The sequence below is a fragment of the Drosophila sulfurigaster genome, chromosome 2L, assembly GCF_023558435.1.
Source record: "Drosophila sulfurigaster albostrigata strain 15112-1811.04 chromosome 2L, ASM2355843v2, whole genome shotgun sequence".
Classification (NCBI taxonomy): Eukaryota; Metazoa; Arthropoda; class Insecta; order Diptera; family Drosophilidae; genus Drosophila; species Drosophila sulfurigaster.
Window position 1 is genome coordinate 10,488,118 of NC_084881.1, and position 23,674 is coordinate 10,511,791.

Sequence of the window (23,674 nt, forward strand, 5' to 3'; positions counted from 1 at the left end):
CTGAAGCTGGATGCTTAAGCTGGGCTTTGCGTTAATTCATTGAGCCTACAGTGGCGTGCAAGTGTGAGTACATGTTTGCAACTACTGACTTTGGGTTCGCATAAAAAAGTTATTAGTAAAGTAAATGAGTCCAAATTTTTTGTATTTATTCTTTGAATATTTATTAACAAAATCTTATACAAAATATACCAAAAAAATCTAATTGGTTTATTTACGAAATAAAAACCAAAAAAAACTCGCATGTACTCAGTTATGCTCATTTTGAACACTTTTCAACAAACGTTTTTTTAAACTTGAAGATATTTGTAATTGTGATATTTATTCATTCTGGTATATTTTCTACCAAATTTGGTATTATTTATTTTAGAATAGCTCTCCATTCTTGCTGGATTCGTTGCTGATCTCGCGCTAGCTTGCTGGTACTGATTCGTAGAGTCTAATAGTCTTCTCAATATCGACCTCAAATTTTCGATCGGATTAGTCAGGACTCTGTGCTGGCCACTCCTTTACCTTAAAATGTTGTTTTGCGATCCATTCCTTGAAGTTTTTGACGTGTGTTTTGGATCTCCATCTTGTTGAAATGTGATGTCTCTCCTTATATGCAATTTGTCAACAAAATCGCAAAGATGGGTCTTCAAAATATCTAGAAAGTCTTCCTTTTGCATAGTATCATCTATTTTCTTAATTGGTCAACGCTCCACCAAGTAGAACAGCTCCAGGCCATGACAATTCCTCCCCAGTGTTTCGCAGTTCCTTGTACGTGGCGTCCTGCAGCGACTCTTCAGGCTTCTTCAAACAATTTTGTTTACAATCCGACTGGAATCGATTCAATTTCGTTTCATCAGACCATATAAGTATTTTCCAGTCGTCCAGTTCCCAAGTTTTATGGAAGAAGCCTGAAAAGTCGTTGCAGATAGGCCACGTACAAGGAACTGCGAAACACTGAGGTGGAAATGTCATGGCCTGGAGCTGTTCTACTGAGGTTGGACCAATTGATAGATGATACTATGCAAAAGGAAGACTTTCTAGATATTTTGCAAACCCATATTTGCGATTTGGTTGACAAATGTGCATCACATTTCAACAAAACGGAGATCCAAAACACACATCCAAAATCTTCAAAATATGGATCGCAAAACAACATTTTAAGTTAAAGGAGTGGCCAGCACAGAGTCCTGATCAAGATCGAAAATTTTGGTCGATAATGAAAAAATCGATTGAACTCTACGAATCAGTACCAGCAAGCTAGCGCCAGATGCAGCGCCGAGTCCAGTAAGAATGGAGAGCTATTCTAAAATAAATAATACCAAATTTGGTAGAAAATATACCAAAATGAATAAATATCACAATTACAAATATCGATCTTTGGACCAAGTATTAAAAAAAAAGTTTGTTGAAAAGTGTTCAAAATGAGCATAACTGAGTACATGCGAGTTTTTTTTGTTTTTTATTTCGTAAATAAACCAATTAGATTTTTTTGGTATATTTTGTAAAAGATTTTGTTAATAAATATTCAAAGAATAAACACAAAAAATTTGGACTCATTTACTTTACTAATAACTTTTTTATGCGAACCCAAAGTCAGTAGTTGCAAACATGTACTCACACTTGCACGCCACTATACATGTCCCCAGTGTTTGACTTCCGCTTTACTGATTTATTGAAGTAATCTGTGATCACTGGGCAGATTCACAGAAAAGATTCTCGCTAACCACGTGCTTGCCCCATTTATAAACAAACAAGGCATTTTGAATGGATTTCTTTTTATTTTAATGTACTTTTTGCCGCGGTAGCTTTAAGGGGCGTGGAATAAATATCTTTCTTTTAATCTACGACACTTCTCTATGTACGTAATAATTTTAAGTTTGCCGAAAATATTAAAATAAACGTTATTCAGTTTCGTTTTCAAACTTATTACCTTCTTTATTACTATTACTATTTCGTGTATTTAATTCATATTTAAATAAAATATTAAAGTCTTTATTGACAAATAAATTTTTGAATGATATCTTACTGTCTAGTTAGTTGTATATTTATATTTCTTATACAAAAATAAAACAATGTAAAAACTGCAATAATATCCGTAGTCTAAGAACTGAGTTAACTTTTTCAGTTTTTGAACATCTGATAATCTGATCAATATTGATCACCTTTTGTTCTCAGAAAAAGATTTTCTGCATTGGGACACAAAAAATGCTCAAACGGATGACTCCATGCTTCAGTAAATCTATAATCAGTTGGCGCAAACATGCTATTCCACAATAGTTTGGCCAACACCGCGTGAGCCTTCTGACTGAAGTGTATGCAATCGTTGGCCATGAAAGTATAGTCAAGTACCCCATTCTTTGACCAAAGATCGCTAATATTCCTGAGAATGCCATGATTCACAATCGCAAAATCATCGCGTTGAAACTCGGGCATTGAAGCAATTTCCTTTTGCATTCTCACAAATCTTTCAGCAGCATTGTAAAAATGCGACTCTTTATATTTGGGGTAACAGTGGCAGAAGAAATAGGCTTTTCCCTTACAGTCCTGTGGCATTTTGTGTATTGTATTGAGCATATCATGAACCTCCGGTTGTATTACAAAGTTAATCAGCAGTCTCGGCACATTGTCTCTGAGCACTCGGAAGGTATCATACATCACACTTTTCGCCGTGCGCAGAAACGCCTCTAAGTCATCTCTGTGGCACAGCTCGGCGCACATATCATTGGGACCCACATGAATGCTGATCATTTTCCAATGCTTCGCCATATCCACCTTGGGATCTTTGCGCAGGCGATCGATAAGAACGTGCGCCTGAAATGGCAAATCCAACAAGTACAACATTGGCTCAGCGACATTGAATCGTGAATTGGGATCGACAGCCAAACAATGAGCCACGGAATAGCCATAGAGATTCGGATTGTATAGCTTCAGTATGTTGGGCACGGTGAGCACAGTGCGCCAGGATTCAATGCCGCCGCCACCATATGAGAAGCCCCGATATTCTGTAAGCAAATCACGCCATCCCAAAGCCAAGATGCCAGTACCAGCATGTGTAGAATCCCCAAAGGCAGCTACAATATCGATATCACCGGGGCGCAATCGAGTTATATGACTTGGCGGTACAGGAGATCTTCCTTTGCTCAAGTCGCATGGAAAACTATAATCTTCTGCGACCGGCTGCTGAAGTCTGCCAATCTTGGCATTATGTTCCAGCAGAGAATCGATCTTGGAGAGCACCGTCACCTGTGTCCAATTGCGACCATTGATCAGTATTTGACGTAGCCTGTCATCCAGCTTCGTGTAGTAGACGCCTTCGTTGTAGGGCTTAAGTCGAAAGGGCAATTGCTTGAAGCCACTTTGATCGAGAAGCTGCGTCGATAAATTCACAATTTCAACACCAGACTCAGGCCTGCTCCTGGTCGAAGACAATAATGTAAGTATCAGCAACAGAAGCATGTTGCTTAAATATTTGTTTAACAGTCTATTGTCTAGTTGATTCTGATGTTGTTTTGTTACTGCGCTACGATTTTTAAAAACTTTAGCCTCTTTTAATTCTATGTAATTGTACCAGGTTAATTGCTGGGGGGTCTTGAGCTTTAGGCGATTCTACATAAAGCTAACTATCATTCTTTATATGGTACTTCCCACTATTTCAAAGATTTATATACTTTGTATACAGACTTAAAGCCATAAAAAAAATTCTTTAAATTCAGTAGTTTTATATTAATGACATAAAACATTTCCAAATTCCATTGGTTTTATTAAAAATACAAAACTGTATAAAATTTGATCACTATCCAAAAAACAAGTACATTTCACATATAAGATCACTGTACAGGACGGGCAATGGTAAAAAAAAATGGTATTAATATGCTTTGTTTGTTAATTCAATGGTCAATGGAAATACATACTTATGTACATCAAATTTTTATAACGAGTATATCATTGTTGAAGAATGAGTTCTTGTTTCAATGTTTATATAGCATATTTTTAGGCTGTGCAAATAAAGCAATGTAGAGGGTTTATTATAGTAAATAACATGATTTACATTTTAAGATCTTTTGTCATTCATCTTTTATTTTAAAACCTATTGCAGTAATTTTAATTTTTTAATTAAATTTTTTTTTTTTTTTCAGGGTCAAGGCAGGTCAGTTTCTAGAATGAAATACATCTAAAACATTTCCCATCACATTCCCAATACTCGTAGTTTGCCGCTAAATGAAACTCAATTAAATAAACGATTTTGCAGATGAAGTTGTTGCTGCTGTGTCTGCAAACTCTATAAAATACCACAGCTTTATTTCATTTAAACTAATTGAAGCTCATTAAGTTGTGGAGTCACATACATTTTGTTACTGTCAACTTTGTTGCCAAGTTTTGGCTGCAAAGCTTTTTGAGAAATGTTGCCGCATCGATTAACGCAACATGCTCCATTCCAATTGGAATTTACATATGTACTCTAATTGAATTTTATTAGCTGCGACCTGTTGCTAGGCCAGCTTAAGAGAGTTTGTAAACAAACTGTAACTTGGAGAGACGATAACTTACTTCAAGCTGAGCTTTAAGATATGAGAGAAGTAAATAAAAGAAGAGTCAGTAAAAAGCTCGTAAAGCCGAAAATAAATAAAGCTTCAATAGGGTTGTCAGGATGTTAATAAAAATGCTTTGTTTGACAATCGATTAAAGGTGTGAATTTAGTTTTTGCTAATAAATTAGCAGATAGGCAAATATGATAATGCATCTTAATTTGCAGAAAATTTTAATTGATTTGAAGGGTGAAGCCTTGTCGTTTATCTCAAATAGGAGTGTTGAGTGTTAATATTCGAATGTCAATATATTTGAGTTTATTGTCAATACGTTTAATTGCTCACTCTCAAAAACACTGTCAACAAATTTGCACAAAAATATGTTAGACCCTCCAAATAAAGATAATAAAAAAACATGACTCGACACGGCTATTAAAATGTTATTTCGCAACCAGTTACAATTGCAGTTAATTATATTATATATATCAATTGCAAAACAAGGTAAAAGAGACACGAAAAGAACCTGTCCAGCAAATTTGATAAGTAAACAGAGATACGAAAAAATTCCATTAAAACATGTACGTATTGTTTTACAATAGTACTTAAAATAAAACATGTTCGTATTTTCTAAATACTAGATGGCAAATTAAAAGTCTGCGACAGCACAATAAACCCATCAACTATTACAAAACTTCATAACCTCGCAGCAATTGCTGAGAGAGTGAGCCCAATAAAGAGCACAAGGGAACGATTAGTTCAAAGAGCGCGTGAGAGGAGAGGGAGAGAGACAGAGAGAGAGACTCAATTGATGTTGAAGAGCGCAGAGCACAGTTGCATTTTCATTAGTTCATATTTTGTTTATGCTTATATTTCAGCAATTCAACATGAATGAAAATCTGAGAAAAAGCTTGTGGACGATAAAATACTCTACAAAATAATTTACTTCATCTTGGTTGATATTTATTAATTTTTCATTCGAGATCAGAATTGAAAAAAAATGGTTTTGATTTGTTATTATAATAATTAAAAATATTAATAGCAATAGGAAATCTTGAACTTTAATTCTGACATGAATATGAATATTAGTCTTTTATTTATTATTATTATTATTATATTTATGTAACTGCAAATAGCAACCAAGAGTACGATAAGGCGAAAGTATATCAGGGCAAGGGCATTGAAGAGACCCTAAAGAGCGCGAGAGTCGCGCAAAGGCGGGCTAGTTAATCATTGCACAACTCGCAGCAACAGCAACAACAAGAAAATAATAATAAAAAATATATATGTATGTATATACTTTGCGACATTTCTGTTTTCGGCGCTTAACCAAAAATTACAAGTCCGTCAGTCTAAACGTTGCTATTTGCTGGGCTGCTGATCAATAAGACAGACAAACAGTCGGTTGAGCCGACGCGTTCAACAGACTTTAAGTGGGTTAACCGGGTTGTTGTCGTTGTTGTTGCTGCTTCTGCTGCCGTCGGCAGCGTTGTTGTTGGCACTCTGATAACAGCGTGCAAACTTAAGCAGCGATGCGAGAGCGTCGCGGCACTCGACAAGCTAAACACAACAGCTAAATGGCTGAACGTTGACGCTTGCGCAGTCGCAAGTAAGCGCGTCAAGGTCGACGCTATTGTAAAAGAAAGCGCCAGCGTTGGCCTTGAACACGAAACAATATGTCGAAGCGAAGCTGCAGATAAAGATGACGATGAAGACGACGAAGAAGAAGAAACTGAAGCTGAGCACATGCGCCGTTTAAGAAATGAATGCAGAAATCATTCGACTCTTCAGCTCGGCGAGTGTTGCTCTCTTTTTCAGTGCTTTTTTTGTTGTGGTCGTCTCTAAGTGTTTTGCCTCGTTTTGCATAGAAATTAATGTTTAAACTATCGCAACAATCGGGCTTCAACATGTCATAAACTTTATGCTTGAGTAAGACAATGAGCTCGGGCGAAATATATCCATCTGTTTTCAGTTGTTCGTCTGTGTGTGTTTCTTCGAACCAATTTATTTTGCACACTTGTGCAACAAATGAAAAAAGAAAGAAAGAAAAAAGCCGAAGCAAGAGGGACGGACAGAAAGGCTACACGACGGACTGACAAAATAGCCGCAAGCATCTCGGAAATGTTTGCAAGCAAAATATAAAAAAGAGTAAAAATATAACACAAAAAAAAAGGCGAATTCAAAACCAACAAAGTTGTGAAAAATTGGGGTTAAATGAAAAACAAATGGGTTAATTGAGATGCGCATATGAAACACGAAAGCAAATTGGGGCAAAGTGCAACCGAGAGTGTGACATCAAGAGTGTGAGTTAATCTTAGGTGACTTGGTCAATAAAGAGAATGCTGATGAACGTCAAGTAAATAAATTCAAATGCACAGGCGGCAATTCCATACAAAAAAATAAGATAAATTGATAATATACACAGAGGGCAGATCATAATAACGAATATGAACATTTTCTTCCATTCCCCTAATTAGATTAAGTTACATTATTAGCAAATGTAAATTAAAATAAATATCAATAGTTACTCATTTCATATTGTCGAATATCAATAACTACATCTAAAACATTTCCTTATTTGTATACATTTTATACCTACAAATAACCAGTAAATTTGAATATTATAGCTCAGCCCACTCGAAACCTACAAACTTGAAAACATCCAAAGATTGCTGAAAGCAAAACCACAAGTTAAAATTGCTCAATGGGGCTTATTATAATGCGATATTTAAATGGCAATTAGCAATTCGTGGAATAACTTTGTCTAATTATAGTAAAAGCAATTAAGACTACACTTCTAACTAAGGTGATCCTTAACATTTAAGGGGGGATCATTAAACTAATTTGGAGTAGAAAAGTCAATGTTAGGTGAAACTACTGGCGTCTCTCTAATATCAAATTTTTAAAATCTCTAATAAATTGTTTTCAATTACTTTATTCAAGACAAAGTTTTTTGCATGCTAATAATTGAAATGAAAATAGTAGGCACAATTTATTTAATAGATATTGCGTGACATTTCAATTTAATAAACGGTAATCTCATATAATGAGAACTATTTCCTTCCGGAGTTCCTTGCGTTTGCTTGGGTGTTTGGCTGTCGTGCTTACCCTGTTGAACATTGAGTTCAATTAAGAAGTACAATAAAACAATTGTCTATGCCTGACTTCCATATACAAGTTATGCGAATGATATCAATTGATGATTATTCTGTTTGGGGCTTGTTACCCCAGCAATGAGTCCTTATTTATTCAGCTTAATGCGCACTTAAGCCGTCAATCAATCAAACACTCACCATAGAATAATAATTGTTATAAAGCGTTTACATACCTGCAAAGAAATAGATTGAAAAGTTTGATCAGTAAAATACGTGCACAAATTTAAGGGCATTATGTGACTTGATATTCAATGCTTCTAATTGTATAATTTAATGAAAAACATATGCTTAATCACAAACACGTGAAATTAAATCTTGTTATTTACAATTTTCTTAAAAATTTATCTTAATTAGCTTGCACACGTTCGTTTAAATATTTTTATTAAGCTATTTGTCGTTTATGCCAAAAATAAAGACCCACATTATGCTTGACACGAGAGATTACAACTTGAACATTTCTACGTACAAATTGTTGTCCAAATCGAGTGAGGAAAAAAGTCAAATTTAGCTAAACGAAGTAGAAAAAGTTTGACATGTGTCGATTGCGGCGGTATTCAAAAAAAAACAAACAAAATGTGCTGTGTTGTAGCGCATTAATAATTTTTATATATATTACGATCTATCTTGTATGTTTTTTCTCTTTATTTTTGGTTTAAAAGGAAGCAACAAAAAATTCGCATTTTAATTAACTTTTCGTTTTGCGTGTGTGTGAGTAGTCGCTGCAAAAGCGTCGTCAAAGCGCTGCGAAAGCTGTGCGGCCACAAGTCGAAGTCGAATGTGAAGTTGCTTTATTTTGTCCGATCGACGAGCCGCGGCGAGCTTGCGAGCGGGCCAGCGTCGCTTTTGAGTGTTCAGTCGACAAACGTAGCTTGGCCGCGACACTTGGGGTAAGCGGAACGGTTGAGAGATAGCTGAAAAACGGTGCGCGGAGCCGCCAAACTTGGTAGTCAGTCGCTAGTCGGCGAAAAGCAAAGAAAAATACAAGTAAAAAAAGCAAAAGAAAATTGCAACACACTACCAAGCGCTCGCTCTCAAGGAGAAGTTGGTTAGAAGAGCCGTTGAATGGTACGAAACAAACTACAACAGTAATTATAATAACCAAGCAAAGTGTGAAAAGCAAAAACTATCATGAAATGAGTGTACTATATAAAAGTGAATTGAAACCACTTGAAAAGTGATTTGACAGTGTAAAATAAAAAAAAAAATGCATAATATAAAAAAAGTAGATTTAGGTTATAAATAAATTTCCGCCTTTTCAAAATTAGTCAGCGGTTTTTCATTGGACACAACAAATGCTTTTCTTTTGGAAGCTAAAAATAAAAATATGTATGAAAAAAAAAACGAAAGACTTAAGACACAAACTTGTGCGGGCTGGCGCGTGTGCGCAAATGCATGAAGCAGATGTAGCATGTGAAGTATGTGAATGTATGCGAGTGTGTGCATATGTGTATATGTGTTTTATTGACCAAAACAAATAAAGAAACGCAAGTAAAGACAATCACAAAGACAGCACGAAAGAAGCTACCAAAAATAAAGTTATTCGAAAATGTTTCGTTTTCGTTTCGGTTTGTTATATGCTTGGAAAAAAACAAGAAAATAGTGCAATAAAAACACATAGTAAGCCAAATACAAATAAAAGCTGAACTTCATAAGCGAGCAGCAGCCACAACAACAACAACACCAACAACAGCAACCAACATTCATATCCAAAACAACGACAACAACTCTTTCGGGTGCCCCTGCTACTGTTAACTGTCTTCTGTCTACTGTCTACTGTTAACTGTCTTTCTGTTTGTTTTTCCTCATAATATTTCGAAAAAAGAGCGTACAGCACAAGTAGTAGTATACATATGCATGTATGTATGTATGTATGGGAAATGGCATGTTGGAGGTGCCCAAGCCAGGCAGCCAGCAGAGGGGATTGGGCAATGCAAAATATTGCAACAGACAATGACTGCCATATATAAATTTCGTGTTGAGCTTCAACTACTGCGATAGCTGGGATCCCAGAAATTCATGTGTAGGCAATTGAATTGATTCAGATCGCTTAAGAGGAGATCAATTAAAATGCCGGTCGGGTCCATGGGGGGGAAAAACCCATGTAGCTCTCATGTAAATAAAAATATCTGTCATAAATAATCGAGTTTTCTTAGCTAATCGCTTCCCATTGCACATTTTTCTTGCGTCGCGTCGCGTCGCCTTATGGTACACTCACAATTTGAAAGTGTTTGGTGTAACCCACTTTAGCAACACAGTAAGATGATCATCATCCAGCTAGCTACCCACAAATCTTTTGCATTGTCATTTACCTCACCTCTTATACTCGTACTCATGCATACATAAGTACTTTTGTCTGCAAAAAGTAAATGGGGTAAAAAGTGTGCAAAATTGTTACATGTTCATAATGCACTGGTGCGAAATGACACAGAAAAAACAAAACACAGCAAAGCGAATAGTCGCTATGATAATAATAGTTTAAAGGAAAGATAATGGAATAAACGAAATCAAACAGATATTCGAATATCATAAATAAAACATTGGTGAAAATCAAAGAAAGAAAATAACATGTTCATAGACAAAATAAGTTAAATGAAATGGATAAGCTTCAACATTCCAGATCATTTACAGTGGAATTAAAAATGTATATTAATTGATAATTCATTAAAATGAAGTAGGCAAATATTCGAGAAATTTCAAATCATTTCCAGTGTAATAATAAAAGGTAATGAATTAATTGGGATCTTGGACTAAATTAAAAAAATTCATTGTTAAATTTGGTGAACTATTCGTAATTTTCATCGGCTATAATTTATTTTAAATATTTATTATTTCTATAATCAACCTATTATAGTTGGAGAAATTCGTTAGAGTTCTATTGGGACTAGTTTTTAATTGTAACTGATTTTATTTGTTGTAAATAAAGATTAAATAACGAAATAAAAGAGAAAAAGTTTATTTAGGTTTATTTATTTAATAACATTTATTATTCCCATGGTTTATTATAAATTGTTTTGCTGTGAAAATTAAGCTAAGCTTTTTAAGTGTGGCAAGTGGCACTTTGAAATGTTAAATACGGCATTTGTATTAAATGTAAATGATGTAAACAGTGCACACAACTAACTCAGACAGCTGTTGCTGTTGCTGATTGCTGTGGCGGTTGTTGCTGTTGCTGTTACTGCTGCTGTTGTTGTTGCTGATGTTGCAGCCTGGCCGAAATGATTGTTGCTGGATTATATAAGAAGTGGCCATGCCACAAAACCGAAACTGCAGTCAGAGCGAGAAAAAAGTGCGGCCAGTTGGCAACGCTCAACTCAACTCAACTGTTTGCAACTTGCAACTGGCTACAGGCAACGGGCAACGGGCAGCTGGTGACAAGCGAGAAGGAAGCAACTGTCGAGCAATTGAACAATCCACGATCTTTGCTGCAGCATTGGCTGTAGCCTTAACTGTGACTGTTGTTGCTGCTGCATGTTGCACGAACTAAATACCCACTAACACTGCAGCCAAGCAAAGCAAACGTGTTGTTGCTTCAGACTTGATGAAATGCCGTTCAACTGCATCAAGGTGGTAATTTTTTGGCTGGGGGGCGTGTCAGTGTCTTTAATGATATAACCAAGTTCTTGCTGCTGAGAAAGCAAGTGCGTGGAGGGAAGCAGAGGGGGGTTCTAGCTGTGTGTGCTGCTCAGGGCCTCTCTCGACCTCAGTGCAAGCATTGCAAAAGATTTGCAAATGTGCAAATTAAATTCGTTGCATATGAACAACAACAACAACAACAGCAGTAATAACAACATTAATACACACACAGCTTAGACCAAACAATTTTTGGAACAACCGCGACGGCAATTGACGTTACGACGTTTACGTTGAAGTTGGCTGCGACGTTGACGTCGACGCCAACTGCGACTGCGGCCGCTAACCAGTTGGCAACCTTGGCGTTGTTTTGTTTTTGGCGCTGCGCTTTACGTTTTTTTTGTTTTTGTTATTTCTTTTGTTGATTATTTGGGTTTTTTTTAATTTTGTCTTTACACTTGCATGGGGTATAATCAGTTTGGCATGCAGTTTGAGGTGCATAATATGTCACAAGTTGCACCTAATAATAATAAATTTAACTATGAATCGAATCGGTAGCAAATGTGCTTTGATGTCGTGTTTCATTTATCATAGTAAATCTTTGATTTTACGAAATTGCTAGCTTGAAGGCTAGTGATAAGATCAAGCTTTTAAACTGAGGAATAACCTGAATATAAAATTGGCAAACCTATTTAAGATTATAACTCATTAATTATGCAAATTTCTTTAAAATGCTTTCTTTATGCTTTCCTAATTTGCATAAGAACCGCAAAAGATTGAACACGCGCAAGTAATTAACATGTTTTTCCTTTTTTGTTATTTCAACTGTAAGCGTTAATAGGATTGAAAAAAATGCAACTAAATAAAATAGAACAGATCCCTAATTAAAATGTTATTTTTTAATTTTAACTTCACTATTTAACAGGGTACTAAAAAAGGCGGCTACACAAAGTCCCATAGATCCTTCCTGCTTCTATTTGCTTTGAACTCAGAAAATTCCCAAGATTTTGTTTTACATCTGACTCACATGCTTTACAAACTTAAAGCTTAAGCAATGCAATGAAATTCCACATAAAAGAGGTGCAACTTTTTTTTTGCGCACCTGTCTTTTGGGTTAAAAACATATCAAGTCTGAAATTGTTGTCCTTTGCGTCATCAGGCGTAATGTTAAGCAAACAACAAAGGCAGCAACGCGATAATAATAACAGCAGATACGTCAATTTATGACCACGAATTCATGTTACTAACCTTACTCAAGTTTTTTTGGGTAAGCTTTTATTTTTTATGTTTTTTTTCGAGTTTGACTTTCGAACGCTTTTATGGTCTTTTTTTGTGTATGCGTTGTTGTTATTATTACTATGGTTGTTGTGATTGTTGTTTTTTCTAGTTAGCCGGCTCATTTGATTATGTATCTAAGAGATGCCAAGATACGAGGGAGCCAGCTCTACGTCTCCGTCTCGGTCTCCGGCACATGTGCAGTGTGATTGTCTATCTGTGTTTGTGTGTGAGTTTACGGATTTCAAACTGAACATGAGCTGGCAACGTAAGTGGGTCAAAGTCTGTGAGACGAGGTCATTGATTTTTAAACAGGAGTTGCCAATAGACTTGACACAACAGCAAATTAAAATTAATTGCTCAGCAGCAAGGATGTCAAAAATAATGATTACTGGGCTTGCCACTCAAGGAAAAACCTAATCCATTTGAACTTCATCTCTAAGGCATTTCGCAATTATCGTGAAGTTAGCAACACTAAATCTAAATATTGCCATTAGAAGGTAGAGATGAGCTTAGGTCATTTGAATAGCTAATTCATTTGCGCCATTTTATTGGGTAATTTATAATAACAGTCTCTAAAATATGCATGGGATAGTAAAATATTTTATCTACTGATTGCCTGCTAATGATTCATATGCCAGGCATACAAATGAGTAAGCGAATATCTCGAAATATTTCTACGTATTTCGATTGTAGTTTTCATCAAATAAACTTCGAGTACACTTTATTTTATTAATTGAGAGTAATTCGCAAGTGTCACAAAATTCCATTAGTCTTAAAGCCTTTTACTTCCATCGGAATTATTTCGAATCTTTGTTCTCTTTACCTGTGACGCCTTTCACAGTTCATTTCACACACACGACACATTTTGTTTGCTTATTCTGAATGCATTTTCTGAACGCTGAAATATTACATTTACATATATATGTTAGATATATTTGTATGTCTGTATTCGTGTATTGTTATTCAAGACGCTTTGTCTTTTCTCATTTGATTTTTCCGTGTTGTCATTGCCCGAGTGGCCCACGTTCTGAGTGCTTTTGTAATTTGCATTTACAGACATGCATAAATAATGTAAGTAAAGTGAAATTCAGTTGTTCAACAAAACAACTTTGCCCACATTGCCCACACAGAAAATATCTGTAACTTTTGTCAATATTTGCTGCATCGACTGCGACTGCGACTTTGAGTTTTAAGTTTTGTCATATCGTTAATTTTACATTTGTTCAGCACAATTTCAATGACCCAACACGCCAGAAGGTGTGTCTTCTGAGAAATCTAGTGTTGTGTTGTGTTGTTTATTTCACGATTTTAACAGCTAATTCTTATTGGTAAACATTGCAATACTAAAAACAAGACCTTCTACCTCGCTATTCAGGTTAAGAATTAGCCAAGAACGTATACTATAAATATTTATATTGTTCCATAATAAGCATTTCAATTGCTATAAACGTCATTACAATTTATGTTTGCAAAAATTTGATAGCAGGTTATACAGGGTTTTTTTTTAAATCCAAACAAATATGCTCTTTAATTCAAATACAAATATTAAACATTCAATCGAATGTATACTATAAATATTTATATTGTTCCATAATAAGCTTTCAATCGCTATAAACGTCATTACAATTTATGTTTGCAAAAATTAGATAGCAGGTTATACAGGTTGTGAATGGAAGCTAAGCGAATGCCTAGAATTCACGACAAGCATAAAGCATCGATTTATTTATATAAATATATTTTTTATCAGTTTTTTTTTTTTGGCATCTTTGACGCTTTGTGTGTTTGGCACGTGTCTGTCATAAAACAGCGCGATAATCTTTTTGTTTAAACAGTTATTAAACTTCCTCATGTTTGCCTCATAATTATGCTCTTAATTGCATTTCTCCCTAACCAAAGCGGGTGCAAAGCTCTTTATGAAATTCTATAGAAATATTTGAATGATGAATGTAAAACTCTTAAGTGAAGTGCGGTTTAAATTGCAAAGAGGATCATGAAATCACTCAACCTAATGACTTCTGTCAGCCATTCGATTCCATTAATTAAAAAGCAACATTCAACAAATTATGCCGCCCTTTTCATCATCATCGTCAGTCACGGAACATCAAGTGTAAGTTCTTAATTGACAGATCAGCTTAAAATGCAATTAAATGTACAAAACCAAAGGTTAATGAAACGCTCAACACTTGCGATTATAAGCAATTACATAAAACTTAAGAGTGACTATTGAGTAATGTGATTGACAGTTGATAAAATTGAAATTTTATGTTGTTGTAGTGACATGGCAAAGTAGGTGAACTTATGCGTGGCATTTTTGAGAAGTGAAGGGGCAGTGAACTCTGCTGCGGATTTAACAAGTTGTTAGATTAATTTTCACTTTCCGAAAAAAACGCAACTTGTGAATGGAAGCTAAGCGAATGCCTAGAATTCACGACAAGCATAAAGCATCGATTTATTTATATAAATATATTTTTTATCAGTTTTTTTTGGCATCTTTGACGCTTTGTGTGCCTTGGCACGTGTCTGTCATAAAGCAGCGCCAATCAATAAAATACATAACCGTATAAAGATTTATTGACGCAAGTGATTACTCGATACTCATCATATTCTTCTTTCGATCGCACACAGCACATTAGCAACGTCAGACAGAACGAGAGAGCGGAGCTTTAAAGAGAGCGAACACACACACACACACACATACGCACACACATATCTAGCAAGATGGCGGCCGTTGAAGTGCGCAATGGTTATAAGTATTATGGCTCCAAATCGAATCCCAAGATTGTGCTCAACCAGCTCAATATGAACGTCATGCGTGGCTCCATGTGAGTTGCATTCATAATGAGCCTTCGATCAATTGATTGATCAATCGATTCTCCCTCCTCTTAGCTATGGCCTGTTGGGTGCCTCGGGCTGCGGCAAGACCACATTGCTCTCCTGCATTGTTGGCCAGCGACGCCTAAATGGCGGCGAAGTCTCGGTGCTTGGCGTGAAACCAGGCGAACCTGGGAGCGGAGTGCCTGGGAGTCGAGTGGGTTTCATGCCACAGGAAATTGCACTGGTCGAGGAGATGACGGTGAAGGAAACGATCTTTTACTTTGGTCGCATCTATGGACTCACAGATGAGAAAATACGCGAGAAGTATAAGCTGCTCAAGGAACTTCTTCAGTTGCCGCCACCTCGACAAATGATCAAGGAATGCAGCGGCGGACAACAGCGACGTTTGTCCTTCGCCTGCGCCATGATCCACGATCCCGAGCTGTTGATCCTTGACGAACCAACTGTCGGACTCGACCCCATGTTGCGTGAAAAGTAAGTAAATTATTTTTAAGAATTTTATTTGTTGCAAATTGCCAATTAATTTATTAACGTACTCTTCATAGAATCTGGGACTTTCTGGTCGAGACAACTAGAAATAGCAAATTGGCTGTGATTATTACCACACATTACATTGAGGAGGCCAAGCAGGCGAATTGCGTGAGTAAATTTGAAAGAATAAGTTAGTCACAATATATATTCTTTGAATTTCTATAGGATTAGAATAATACATCTAATGTTCGTGGTAACTAAGTTTTGTAAATTTTAACTTAAATTACATTTTTTTAATAAAAGATATAATAATTTAACCTAATCAATATTTTCAGAAGATCTAAATAGATCTAAACTCAAACGTAATTAGCTTGCAATAATATTTTAAAGACTTCGAGTTGGAAGTACAATTTAAATTACCACAAATATCTTTTGAAAAAGAAATGTAAAAATAAATTTTTGAGTATATTGCAATTTAGTTTAATTTGAAATGTAATTATAATAATAGCACTTTGGTAGTAGAAGAAATAAGAATTACTTTTTAATTAGATAGTTTTGCAATTACATTTTTAGAAATATGAATTACAAACAAACTACTAATTATTCACTACAGATATGTATGTTGATATTTTTGATAATTATTTTAATTTTGAAATCGAAGTACAATATTACTTATACAATTTTGTAATCACAATATTTTCAAACTTCATAGTAATGCTTCATCCTCTTTTTCTAGATTGGTCTTATGCGCAATGGTGTTCTGCTGGCCGAGGACACGCCCACCAATATTATGATCAAATTCGGCACACAGTCCATTGAGGACGCCTTTCTCATACTCAGCCAGCGGCAGGGAAACGAGGATGAGCTGCCACAGCTAATGGACATCAATAGGAATCAAGCAGTGCCCACAGCAATGCTGCCCACAGAAGTAATCGATTCGCATGAACCAACAGCTGCTGAGAAATCCCCGATACCATTCGAGGAGCCAATGAACGAGAATCGCAAAAAGGTTTTCTTCACGACCAAAGGACGCATTAAGGCGCTGATGACAAAGAATTTTGTGCAATTGTTTAGACAACCCTCGTGAGTGCAAGTTTGGCATAAGCTATTAGCAAAATAATGACCAAGAATATCTACTTCATTATTTCAGTGGCATCATTTTCATGTTGCTGTTTCCCATAATTCAACTGACCTGTTTTTATCTGGCCATTGGCAAGACACCCAGAAATCTCGGCCTTGGCGTCTACTCGGGTGAAGTGGACAGCTATGCCGAGTGTTTTGATGACAATCTAAGGACACTTTATCAAGCCAATGATACCTGCCATTTCAATAAGCTCTCCTGTCGCTACATAAGAGAACTTGGCGATGATATTGCTATACGAAAATATTATGATACTGAGGACGCTGCCTTGGCGGATGCCAAGCGCACTGTCACCGTGGGCTACATTCATTTTGCAAAGAACTTCAGCGAATCTGTAGCCGAACTAATTGAGGATGGCATCCACGCCAGCGACGGATCGGTGGATAATGCCGAGCTAACTGTGCACATCGACATGACGGGTAAATTTATTAAATAGCTGAATTTGGACACCTTTCTTTATACTTTCTTAACTTCGATTGCAGATCAACAAGTTGCCTACTTTATGCAGCGCAAGTTGCGCGATAAATTCAGCAGCTTCATGAATAAAGTCGTCGAGGAATGCAATGTGAGTGCAGCTTTGGTTCGATTGCCTGTTCAGTTCCAGGATCCCATCTATGGCAGCACAGAAATTGAGTTTCAGCAGTATTGCGCACCAGGCGTTGTAATGACGTGAGTATTGCGTGTATATCGATAACTATCGATTGTATTTATGATTGCTCACTCTCTCGCAGTATGGTCTTCTTCTTGGCAACTTTGATGACCGCTGCTGTGTTCATCTCGGAGCGCATGGATGGCATTTGGGATCGTACTTTGTTGGCGGGTGTTTCAGCCACCGAAATGCTCTGGGCTCATCTTTTAACCCAATTGATTATCATGTCACTGCAATCGTTTGAGGTCATCATGTACATTGGTCTCGTCTTCGATACGTACAACAATGGAGATACGACAACATTGATTGGTTTACTAACGCTCACAGCCTTCTGTGGCATGTTGTTTGGTATAACAACTGAGTAGCATTTTCTGGCAACTGCATAAATTATAATTTGTTTACTCCTTCAACAGGTCTCTTCATCTCAGTTTTCTGCAAATCCCACACGGAAGCAAACTTTGTGGCAACGGGCGCATTCTACCCCATGATTATACTCTGCGGTAAGTCATCGAGAAGCATAAGAACTGCACCCTACGAATTTTATTGCTCTCTCTTGCAGGTCTGCTGTGGCCCCTCGAGAGCATGCCAGGATTCCTGCAGGATCTGGTCATGGTTCTGCCCTTCACCATACCCTCCATATCGGCGCGAAATGTCATCGAGAAGGGCTGGAGCATTACCAACGAAAAGGTCTACAATGGATTCCTCGTGATGAGCGCCTGGACCATCATCTTCTTTGTGCTATGTCTGATAGGCATTAGGCGCAAGTCGTAGTGATCTTGACATCAGCAGATTACTAGGAATCGTAGTGTATTAGAATTTCCCAATAGGCGATTTTATCTATGTATATTTGTCATAGTATCTATATAATTTAATTATTATCGGAAGCATATCACTCGCATGTCGCAGACTCTCTCATCAACCGCATCAACACATTATGTTAGCCAGACTGCATTCAGTTGATATCCGCGTGATCCTTAACAGGTTGTAATAAAATGTCCTCGGTTCTCAACTTGATGTTAGGCTGTACTAAAAATCACATAAGGTCTAAAGGGTGTCTCACAGATATTTATAATACACACAGCAATAAGCATTCGCATTCATCGAACGATAAAGAATTCGTTTTTAAATTTACATAATAAAGACTTTCCCAGATCGTGTACTATATTACCTAGTGCATTTTATATTTCTAATTACATTCAGAACCCATGTAAATAGCCCAACATAAAATAAAAACAAAAACGATTGAGTATTCTTATAAATGGTTTGTTTAAGAATATAATGTGCTAAACTGTTGTTTTAAAATACAAATACTTGTAACACAAAACATTTGAAATCAACCAAAAACAATCTAAATAAATGTCTTTTATGGAGAATCGAAATAAAAGCAAGTGTTTTAAATACCAGCTACCCATAGGGTAGAAGTGTATTATAACTTTGTACCTACAGGAAATGAATGTAACAGGCAGAAGTACGCATTTCCTAGGCATTTATAGAAAATATTTTAGGTACAAAACAATGTTGAAGATTGTGTTTACAGATAGTAAATTCAAATTATGTTACAAATTATAACGCACTTTCAGTTTAACAAATTCGAACTAAAAAATTTTGAAGTATAGTAAAGAGAAATGCAATTCTATTGCAACTCATGTTAAAAGTTAGTCATGAACTTTTCTATTGCAGTTTAATGAATGGCAAACGAAAATATCTTTAACGAGAAAAGTGAAACGATGAAAGCTCATCAAAAGTAAACAAAATTTAAATAACTGTCAACAAAGTTTTGCCTGTTCTCGACTTAATATAAAATGCAAACCAGCGCAAAACTAAAGCGAAAGTTGTTGCCTCCAACTCGCCTCCCTTCTAGCCACCACGAATGTATATAAATATCTGAGAGTGTGTGCCTGAGTGGGGGCCAAGGACAAGGACACGTTCACGACGATGATGACGACGATGAAGAGGAAGTCGAGGACGCTGCAAAGTTGCTGACACACTTCGGGCTTGGAAATAGCTAGACAGAATGTCTGCCCGGTTGGTTGCCCCAAACCCCTCATCCTCATCCCCATCCTCCTCCTCCCCCCTGCTCCGTTAAGCTGCCTTGCCGGGCTTGCTGGCTGGCAGACAGTCTGCCGGTGTCTACCAACAGACATTTTTATTACAAAACTTTATCTTTGCCAAATACGAAAACGACGACGACGACGACGACGCCGACGATGACGAAGAGAGAAATACAAAAAGGCCAACGCTCGGCACTTGTGGGTGGAAAAGGGGCGACCCTAGAGCACCAGTGGGTAGGTTGCCAAGCCAGGCAAGCCAGTGCAGTCTAAAGTGTCGCTTGCCATTTATATAAGTTGCATAAAATGTGCAAAAAGAAAAAAATAATGGAAAAGGAAAAGAAAAGTTTTCCACTGAATCTGTGACTAGAGTGAGTGTTTGTGTGTGTGAGAATTGCTTTGTGACTTGTTGCTTGTGGCACGTAGGAAAATGGAAAAAAACATTGTAACTGTTGAATAATCTTAAAGAAAGAAAATGAGAGAATTTGAAATGGAAAAAAGTATTTTGAAGTCATAAGGCAATGTTGGAAACAAAATGAATGGATAAGTTATTTGAATAGTTAGTAGAACTAAACAACTAAATTTAAGTATTATGTTATATGTACATACATATTTGCTTACTTTAAGGAACTAAATTCCCCACTTTCTTAAGAAAAAGTTAAAATAAATCTTTCGACAAATATTTAATTTCAAAGCTATATAAATTTATGATTTATTTTTTAACTTAAAATTACGTCCATGGTTTTTAGACGTTTGTTTTCAAACAAAAATAATTGTAGGTCTTCATAAAAAGTAAAATAAATACGCAACTAAAGACAAATTGTGCATCTACATCAGCTCAAATTGTTCACTTAAATAATTCTGATTTTACTTTCATTCTTCTCACAATTGTTGAATATTTGCTAGTGAATTGAACTTGAAATATGTTATGCAACACTCAATTTCAATATAATTGCCAACGCTTAGTTGCACAACACATATTCCAAGACACACCCACATTCATCACAACAAAAAGTAGTCACATTATTCGTATTCAACACAGAAATATTGCACATACGCCTGGTTGACCAAAGTCTGAGTACGAAATGCTTTTGTTGAGCAGTGTGAAATTTAAATCGAGTAGAAAACAAAAAATATTATTCACATCAACAAACAAATTCACACACCCAGGCAGAAAAATACTCGTACCGAAAGTTGAGAGTAGGTCAAGTCGCCTGGGTGTAGGCCACAAAAGTTTTTGAGTGTCTACAATAAAAACACTTTTCAACCGGTCGGTCTGGTGTCCTTCACACCCAACGCTCTGCTTCCTTCCCCACACACTCGATGTGTGTGTGTGTGTCTCGCATGGCTGTGGGCAAAGTTTTGTTACAACTTTTGGTCCATTTAATATACACATAGTATAGTATAAAATGTTATCCAGGGTGCTCTCAAATTGCACAATTTGACCTTCAAAACAATTGCGAAAACCAAAAAACAAACTCGCACACTCAGAAATTATGCACACACTCACACACACACACACACACACACACATGTGCTCAAGTATAGGTATTTGAAGAGCAGGTCTTATATTTATATGTAAATTTAATGAAGGTAAAACTGTTTTGTTTACGTTTCGTCTTTACTTTGCGGTCGAGATTGCTGCCAGAGTTTGCATGTGTGTGTGTGTATCTATGTCTGTGTTTGCATGTGTGTGTTTGTCTGTGTATTCCTGTGTGTATCCGTTGCCTATTTTGCAGCCTTATTGTTTGCCATTGCCATGTCTGGTTGCTGCCACTTTTTGGGGCAGCTTTAAGTAAATTCTGTCGACTAAAGTTCATGAGACTAAAGCTGTATGCCTCAGACAAAGGCATGTCAGGAAGTTAGTCAAACTTGGAACAATCGAAACAAAGGCAAACAAAATATGTTGTCTTTCATTGAATGGAAGCATTTAAGCAGCAAGCGAGCAAGTGAGCAAGGGATTTGTACTTTAAGAAATGACAAGCGTCTATTGTGACTGCAATAATCTGAGTCCTAAGAGAAAAAATGAGTCACATAAGACTTTTTTTAGCAACATAATTTCCACTTTCTAATCAACATAAAACAAAATTTCCTATTCTACCTTATCGGTTTACAGATGTCTGCAATGAATACAGTTAACAGCTAATATCTTTATTCAACTTCATGAAACAGCATCCATAAATTTTACTTGTAGCACAGTAAAAATCGAATGAAATGCCCTCGATTAACAACCTTGCTCAACACAGAACAGAGAATATGTGAAATCAAATGAAATGTGCCCACAACTGAACAGGTCAATAAAGCGGCAGCAACTGTCGAATGACCAACAGGCAAATATATTTTGGCAACTAAATCAAAACCAATATAAGAGCACAGGCTTCCCAAGGAATGCTACAATAAATATGAGCAAAACTGGGTCCAGGGCAAAAAAAAAAAACTAAATTGAGAAGAAACAAAACGAGAATTGATTTGAAAGGAGCTCATCCAAAACGGCCAAGCAATCAATGAAGGACGAGGATATGGACTCGAACCCGGATTGAATAGCGGGGTATGAGAATCGAACTCGGACATGCACATGGGCATAGATGAGAAGCGGGCATAGCTTTTGCATTTCATTGACCCTTTAAATGGCAAAGATGGACACACACACAAACACATACATAGAAACACATACACATAGAGCCAGCCACTCATACATACATACTCTTACGTAGAAGAACAAGCAGTTGGCTGTCATGTCAGTTGAGCAAAAGTGGTGAAAAATTTGATTTGGGAGTTTATTCAATTTGCTGCTTGTTTGCATGTGTGTGTGTGTGTTGTGCTTGTGTTGTTGCAGCATGTAGCTCAAAGGGGGTCCAAGCATTTAAGTGCATGTTCTGCAGCAAGAGTGAGAGAGAGAAAGAGAGAGAGAGAGAGAGAGTCGGAACACAGTAGGCTGAGATGAAGAGACTCCTCTTCCAATATAATACAATCAACATTGGACTTCGACTCGATACGCATTCAATGCGTTTGCGTTTGCATTTGAGGTGAAGCCGAAGCAGCAAACGACAGCAGCATCAGCTACCGTTAGCATACACGTACACACGTACACACGCACTCACACACGCAGAGAGATGGTTACTCATACAGCTGCATTTGGTTTTCTACTCATATGCAGCGCCATTTTATGTATAGGCTCGTCATTCACTCATTCTCTCTCGCGCTCCCCATCCTGCTCGCTCACTCTGCTGCTCTGCTGCACATATCTCTGTTCTCTTCGCTCTCCGTTGCTATGTACAGTGAACAACATGCAATCCATGTGTCTGTGTATGCGTGCGGTGGGGGAGAGCAAGGAGGCAGGAGGCTAGCTGACAGGGTCGACTGAGCACACATGCGTTTGGCCTTTTGCCTGGCACACATAACTACCGACTGCGCCAGTTGCGACTGCGACTGCAGCGACAGCAACGGCATCGGCAACAGCAACAGCGACAGCGGCAGAGTCGCGTTTTGTTCGCTTATGCTGATTGGACTCGCACAGTGGACTAAACGTGATTCCTTACTCTGATGTAAAAAATTAAAAAATTATCATTTGAGAGCAAAAATTAATAATATAAAATAATATTGATATAGATATTAGAAAATCAATTACAATTTTAATTTTTAATCTTAATTTATTAAAAAAAAAAAATCTAAAAATAATTTAAGATTTTTATTTTAAAAATATTGCGATTTCTTATAAAATTATATTAATTTAATTGGTTAACTAATATGTTACTTTATTATTAAAAAATTATTGGTAAATAATTTTAATAAAAAAAAAACAACCACTTTTCGATTCCAAATCATGAACTATTAAAGTATTTTGTGAACTTAAAATATTTGAAAAACGATACAATAATTGTCAAGTGTCAGTGCTTCGATTAAATATTATTTTTCAAATAGAAATGAAATTAATTACCTAAGACAAAATAATTTCTTCTTCAAAAACAGCGTGAAAAAAGAATTATGCAATTAAAATAATTGAATAGAAGTGCAAT

General features: G+C 36.5%; 2 protein-coding genes across 3 annotated transcripts; one reads left to right on the forward strand and one right to left on the reverse strand.

Moving 5' to 3' along the window:
• Positions 1-2,036: 2,036 nt before the first annotated feature.
• On the reverse strand, positions 2,037-3,668 carry LOC133849946 (phospholipase B1, membrane-associated-like). The gene has a single exon (XM_062285941.1). It carries the CDS (start codon positions 3,442-3,444, stop codon positions 2,137-2,139), a length of 1,308 nt encoding a protein of 435 aa, XP_062141925.1. The 5' UTR covers positions 3,445-3,668; the 3' UTR covers positions 2,037-2,136.
• A 4,848-nt stretch (positions 3,669-8,516) lies between these two features.
• LOC133844499 (ABC transporter G family member 23) lies at positions 8,517-18,980 on the forward strand. Of its 2 annotated transcripts, none has more exons than XM_062278526.1 (10): positions 8,517-8,731; positions 15,140-15,336; positions 15,401-15,823; positions 15,895-15,988; positions 16,557-16,903; positions 16,971-17,380; positions 17,444-17,630; positions 17,693-17,958; positions 18,024-18,110; positions 18,170-18,980. In XM_062278526.1, the coding sequence occupies exons 2-10, from the start codon at positions 15,233-15,235 to the stop codon at positions 18,379-18,381; spliced, it is 2,130 nt and encodes a 709-aa protein (XP_062134510.1). In that variant the 5' UTR covers positions 8,517-8,731; positions 15,140-15,232; the 3' UTR covers positions 18,382-18,980. The 2 variants fall into 2 exon arrangements, with proteins under 2 accessions (XP_062134510.1, XP_062134518.1); XM_062278534.1 differs by having other exon boundaries at positions 8,531-8,553.
• Positions 18,981-23,674: the final 4,694 nt, after the last annotated feature.

What these genes read in the sequence shown, in the direction of transcription:
- LOC133849946 (XM_062285941.1), bottom strand. Translation starts at nt 3,444, where the DNA reads ATGCTTCTGTTGCTGATACTTACATTATTGTCTTCGACCAGGAGCAGG.
- LOC133844499 (XM_062278526.1), top strand. Translation starts at nt 15,233, where the DNA reads ATGGCGGCCGTTGAAGTGCGCAATGGTTATAAGTATTATGGCTCCAAA. An exon ending in AGGCCAAGCAGGCGAATTGC is followed by an intron (nt 15,989 to 16,556) that starts GTGAGTAAATTT and finishes CTCTTTTTCTAG; the next exon opens with ATTGGTCTTATGCGCAATGG. An exon ending in CTTCTGTGGCATGTTGTTTG is followed by an intron (nt 17,959 to 18,023) that starts GTATAACAACTG and finishes CTCCTTCAACAG; the next exon opens with GTCTCTTCATCTCAGTTTTC.